At 40.2% G+C, this 6,524-nt stretch overlaps 1 protein-coding gene across 1 annotated transcript in view; it reads left to right on the top strand.

Annotated features, from left to right (window-relative positions):
- SLC5A8 (solute carrier family 5 member 8) overlaps positions 1-6,524 on the top strand; it is a 69,746-nt gene that overhangs the window by 58,724 nt on the left and 4,498 nt on the right. The window contains exon 13 of the mRNA XM_024127279.2: positions 5,154-5,257. Coding sequence (XP_023983047.2) covers positions 5,154-5,257 — 104 coding nt within the window. The remainder of the gene's footprint in view (positions 1-5,153; positions 5,258-6,524) is intronic.

Genomic DNA, 6,524 nt, shown 5'->3' with positions numbered 1-6,524 from the left:
ACAGGCTTCTTGGTGGCGGCAGCAGCGGCCTTAGCGTCTCATGCCCGTCTCTGGGGTCCGCGCTGATAGCCGCGGCTCGTGCCTGTCTCTGGCACTCCTTTAAGCGGCGCTGTTAATCCCCTCTCCTCGCGCACCAGGAAACAAAGAGGCAAGAAAAAGTCTCTTGCCTCTTCGGCAGGTCCAGACTTTTTCCCTACTCTCTCCCGGCTAGCCATGGTGCACTAACCCCCTTCAGGCTGTGTTCGCGCCGCCAGTCCTCTCCCTGTGATCCGCTGGAAGCCCGAGCCTCAGCTCCCAGCCCCCGCCCGTCCCGGCGGGTGAGCAAGACAAGCCTCTGGGGCTGGTGAGTGCTGGTCGGCACCGATCCTCTGTGCAGGAATCTCTCCGCTTTGCCTTCCGCACCCCTTTTGCTGCGCTCTCCTCCGTGGCCCCGAAGTTTCCCCCTTTCGCCACCTGCAGTCTCCGCCCGCGAAGGGGCTTCTAGAGTGTGGAAACCTTTCCTCCTTTACAGCTCCCTCCCACTGGTGCAGGTCCAGTCCCTATTCTTTTGTCTCTGTTTATCCTTTTTCCTTTTGCCCTACCCAGGTACGTGGGGAGTTTCTTGCCTTTTGGGAGGTCTGAGGTCTTCTGCCAGCGTTCAGCGGGTGTTCTGTACGAGTTGTTCCACGTGTAGATGTATTTCTGATGTATCTGTGGGGAGGAAGGTGATCTCCACGTCTTACTCTTCCGCCATCTTCCCCCTCCCCTCTATATCACTGTTTCACTGCACAGTGGATGTGAGGGCAAGACTACCCTTAGTGGCTATATGTCAATACATCTCCAGCCTTAAAGCACAAAACCCATGGATACATTCAAGAAATACAAAAATGAGGCCACTTCCCCTTAAGTATTGCCCCAGTTCCAGCTTGCCTAGAATGAAACCATTGGAGAATCATTCCATTTGAGATAAGACATGGCATCTCCCTCTTAAAATGGACACACTCCTGGGAGAAAGAATGTGACCATACATATAAACATCATTGGTGATTTATGTCCCAGAGGGAATTCAGCAGTGAGAACACTTGTCAGTGGGAGGTCAATGCTGGTAAACTCTGCATGGGGAGAGAGAAAAGCTAGTTCCAGAGCCTGAGGCATATATGGGGGAAGGTTCGACTAGGTGGGGTGCTGTGGTGAGAGGGGTGCACAGAAATACAGTGAGTAGTCCAGATAAGCATGAATGCACTAATGTGGAGGGGGGGTAGTCAGGAAGTCATTAGAGTGAAAAAGAGAGCAATTATTAATTAAGTGTAAATAGGAGGACGTTGAAGTTGTGCTTTTTGTTTTACAATTTTGCTTAGCATTTGTCCTGATTATGTAAATGTCTCTTTTAATTTAAGAGTAAGGCAAATTGGTTATTCAGATTTCTGAAACAAATAAATTAGCTGAGGTTTACTATGTGCATGGTACCATAACAATCACTTTTATATGTTAGCTTATTTATAAAATAACTCAGCTAATAAACAAAAATTTTTGAGCATGAACTATGTACCTGGCACTGGGCTGACCATTTACGTAATATCCATAGACAGTCTTCCCCTCCCATCCACCGTGGTTCTTGCCTTCCAGGCAATTATAATCTAGCTGGAGAGAACATGCTACTATACACAAAACAAGGAACTCACTACACATGATAAGTATAATAACTAGCTAATAAATAGTTGAAAGTATTTGTTAAAAGAATGATTATAAACAAAGTTGGAGTGTAGATTAGCACAGACTTCAGGATCTACTAATACTTGAAGAATGCAGAAGTTGGCTAGAGGAGAAGGTCTGGAAAGTTATTCTTGTCACAGAAAACGACCAAAAGGGAAGTTGAACAAGAGAATAAACAATTAAACAATGTTGGGAACAGTAGTATTCATAGGCTCTTACGGGATCCAGGAGGAGGAAGAGCCTAACTCTTCCTGGGTGGAAGATGCTTCTTAGAGAAGTATTCCATGAACTGGAGTTACTCAGGTGAACAGTTGGGCAGAGGGGACAAAAGGAAGATGGAGTGTATGTTGCAGAATGAAGGTAACATATGCAGAGGCATGAAGGCCTGAAGCCACATGACATCTTCGGAAATCAGGCATAGTTCAGTATGGCTAGAGTCCAAGGGGAATTAACACACAGCTAAAGGTGAAGTAAGATACTTCTTGGTTGCTTAGGTATTGGGTTTCAATTACCCAGATTCAGTTTTTATTTAAGTTTCTAGTACTTGATGGGTACATACTGGTAGCTTGTTGTGCTTTTAACTTGCATTTCCCTTATTTATTTATTTTTTTTTTAAAGAAGATGTTGGGGGTAGGAGGTTTTTATTTATTTATTTATTTTTGCTGTGTTGGGTCTTCGTTTCTGTGCGAGGGCTTTCTCCAGTTGTGGCGAGCGGGGGCCACTCTTCATCGCGGTGCGCGGGCCTCTCACTATCGCGGCCTCTCGTTGCGAAGCACAGGCTCCAGACGCGCAGGCTCAGTAGTTGTGGCTCACAGGCCCAGTTGCTCCGCGGCATGTGGGATCCTCCGAGACCAGGGCTCGAACCCGTGTCCCCTGCATTAGCAGGCAGATTCTCAACCACTGCGCCACCAGGAAAGCCTGCATTTCCCTTATGATTAATGAAGTTCAGTACCTTTTTACATGTTTATTGGCCATTCGTATAACTACTTTTGTGACTTGTCTGTTGAAATCTTTGGTCCATTTTTAAATGGGTTCTCTGTCCTTTTCTTATTTATTTAGGATTTCTTGAAATATTCTAGATACCAGATAAGTTTTGAAAATATTTTTCTCCCACTCTGTGGCTTGCCTTTTTACTCTCTTAGTGATGCTTTTCAGTGGTCAGAATTTCTTAATTTTAATTGAGTTCAACTTATCAGTCTTTTCCTATATGGTTAGTCCTTCGTGAATTCCGTTTAAGAAATCTTTGCCTACCCTGAGGTCATAAAGCTATTCCTCTATTTTTTTATTTAAAAGCTTTGTTGTTCACCATTTCCATTTGGGAAATGTAATCCACTTCGGAATTGATTTCAAGTGATCAAGATTCATTTTTTCCCATATGGATATTGTTTTTTTTTTGGACTAGAAGAACCGTTTTTATTTTTTATTTTTTTCACAACTCACACACACACACACACTGTATTTTATTTTTACAAGAGATAAACTGACGCCAAGCATTGTAAATGGATGACCACAACAAAAGCAACAGTGATTGCAATTACCAAACACGAAACACACTCATACTATGTCATAATATTGACATTCAGTCCAGTAATCCTCCACTGTAACAGCTCCTTTACTTTGCAGTGAAGATTGATTTGTATATTTTTTGCCTCTGAGTCCTTGTGGGATTTTTTTTTTATTCAAACAGAAAGTCACAAAAATTATAATCATCCTCATCAGTTCACTCAGTCCCATGTAATTAACTTTTTTTTCATCTTGATCTTTTGTTAGCACTTTTATGAATTCATCAGTTTTCCATTAGAGTTCTGAAAATGCTTATTCATTCAGTTCAGCAGTATAGTCAGTTACCAGAAACCTGTACTTGTCAGAGTCTTTTCCATGAATTCCTTGAAGATGACACCCTTTTATAGGAACATTTTTGCGAAAGCATCACAGTACACCCAGAGCTGTCTGTAAATGACAAAAGACTTAAAAATGACCCATATGGATATTCTATTAACCAAGCACCATTTATTGAACGGAGCCTCCTTTTACCCCACTTTGCAATGCAGTGGCAACTTTGACATAAACTAAATGTCTATTTTTCTGTGGGTCTGTTTTCCAATTTTCTATTCGGTTCTATTTTGTCTGCCTTTGGCCCAATATATCACATTATCTTAATTTAACTAGCTCACCTCTATCTTTCCCTTCTTTCTGGGGTGTTGGCTTCTCAAGTTCTAACTGCCATGATCTCTCTGAGGTCTTCAAAAACCTGCCTCCTCCCATTTCCCAGTTTTCATATTTTGTTCTTGGCAGGATGGTGGGTCTACTCTGTCAAAGCTGAAAGTGGAATCCTAGAGCAATTGTTTTAGAAGCAGATCAGGTCATGTCACTCCTCCACTTAAAATTCTGCAATGTGCCTTCCAAGTTCATCCATGTTGCTGCAAATGGAAGTGAAATAAGTCAGACAAAGACAGATACTGTATGATATCACTTATATGTGGAATCTAAAAAATATAACATACTAGTGACTATAACAAAAAAGAAGCAGACTCACAGATATAGAGAACATACTGGTGGTTGCCAGTGGGGAGAGGGAAGGGGGAGAGGGGCAATATAGGGGTAGGGGATTAAGAGGTACAAACTATTAGGTATAAAATAAGCTACAAGGATATATTGTACAACACGGGGAGTACAGCCAATATTTTATAATGAATATAAATGAAGTATAACCTTTAAAACTTACGAATCACTATATTGTACACCTGTAACATATAATATTACACATCAACTCTAATAAAATGTAAATTAAAAAAATAAAATAATAAAAATACTGCAATGTGTGCCACTATCCAGAGAGTAAGATCCAAACTCATCCAAGTCCTACAAAAAGACCTCTAACTCATCTTGTACCATTCTATATCTTGTTCGTCTGCTGCTGTTTACCTCTCTCTGGAATGCTTTCTCAAGAACTTTTGTTATTCAGATCTCAGTTCAAATGTCTCTTCTTCACAAAGACTTTCCCTGACCACTCCTTGTAGTGTAGTTCCTTTTTTCTACCCTGTTAGTGTCACATTACCTTGTTTCATTTTCCTTATATACTTTCCACCAGTGGGAATTATTATGTTTATTAATTTGTTTACTTGTTCATTACATTTCTCTATTAGAATGTAAACTTTCAGAGGGCAGGAACAACCTTATCCAGCTTTTTTATGGCAGACTTTACAATAACAAGAACAGTACCTGGGACACAAAGCAGAGTTGAATGAATAAACATGGACGTTTAGTATTCTAGTATGTGATTAAGATTAAGTCATACTTTTAATTCCTGATCCAATAAGATAAAATTGGGACAGCAGATGTGGACATTAAAAACATGATTAAATATTATATTTTGACTTTGCCATGAGGTTTATTGACACATACTGTTAGCTGCTAGTAGCAGGCATGAAATCTTACGGTATGCTTTTGCTCTCTCTTAGGACTTCACTGATGGATAACTGGTATTCTTTATCATATCTATACTTCAGTACTGTTGGAACTTTGGTAACGTTATTTGTGGGAATGCTTATCAGTTTATCAACAGGTAACTAAACATTAGTATTGCTGTATTACCGTTACATTAGTTTTTACTATATCTGTTTTATAGGTATTTGTTATTTTACTATAGTCCTAACAACTTGTTTAATTATTTGTTCCATTTTACTCATGGGAAATCTTACGGCCTGGTCTTGGAAACAGAAGACCCACCTCAATTTGAATCTTTGTCATGCCATTTATTAGCTGAAAGAACTTATAGCTATAAGTCTACATAGTTACTACATAGCTACTCTGAGCCTTAGCTATCCTATGTATAAAATGAGGATAATAATTGACCTGCCTATCTCACAGGTCTCTGTAAGCTAAAAATAAAATGCTTGAAGAAATTGTGTATAGCTACTACAATGCTAGGGATTTTACACATACCATTACAATAGCTCTGTGCCATGATCTTCTCATTGTCCTGCACTGACTCTTTGTAAAGAAGTATACACATGTAAGGAATAATAATTATGATCTTTATATCTAAACATAGTGTGAAGGCTTTTCTCAGATGTTCATAAACTTTAAAAAAATAATTTTTAAAGGAAATCAAACCAATAATACACATAGCATACACAGCTCTCTGGGATTGCTATAGAACTGTTACCCTGGGACTTCATTTTGTCCTCGTTCTGTGAATTCTCTTGGTCTCCCTCCAGTGTTGGATTCCCTGCTGCCTGTATCCCATTACTCCTAATTCTTGTTTACACCCTTAACTGAATGGGGCACATCCTATAGCACATTCTTGAGAAAGGGTGGACAAGAGATCTTGGAAACATTACATAGCTGAAAAAAAAAGTCTTTAATTCCTCCTTATGCTTGATAATTGCTGATAATTTGAGTAGAGAATCCTAGGCTGAGAGTAACTTTCTTGTTCCTGGAGGCTGTGTTACTTCTCTTCTACTTGCCTTGCTGCTGTTGAGAATACCAGTGCCCTGCTGCCTGCTGGCCGTTCACATGTGACCCATTTCACAATGACTGCCTTGCCCTAGCCCCTCAGGAGGGTTTCAATCTGAAGACCCATGTCCTGCAGTTCTAGGGCACTTTCCTATATTATTTCTTTTGTAATTTCCTGCCATTTTCTGTTTTCTCTTTCTGGAAACTCCTGTTAGTCAAATTTTTAAACTTGGACAGTCCTTCTGATTTTCTTATCTTTTCTCTCCTATTTTCCATCTCTGTGTCTCTTAGGTTTACTACAAGGGTTATTTATTTATTTATTTATTTTGCGGTTCGCGGGCCTCTCACTGTTGTGGCCTCTCCCGTTGAGGAGC

Source organism: Physeter macrocephalus, chromosome 6 (genome assembly GCF_002837175.3).
Source record: "Physeter macrocephalus isolate SW-GA chromosome 6, ASM283717v5, whole genome shotgun sequence".
NCBI classification, from domain to species: domain Eukaryota; kingdom Metazoa; phylum Chordata; class Mammalia; order Artiodactyla; family Physeteridae; genus Physeter; species Physeter macrocephalus.
This window is presented reverse-complemented; position numbering and strand designations above follow the sequence as displayed.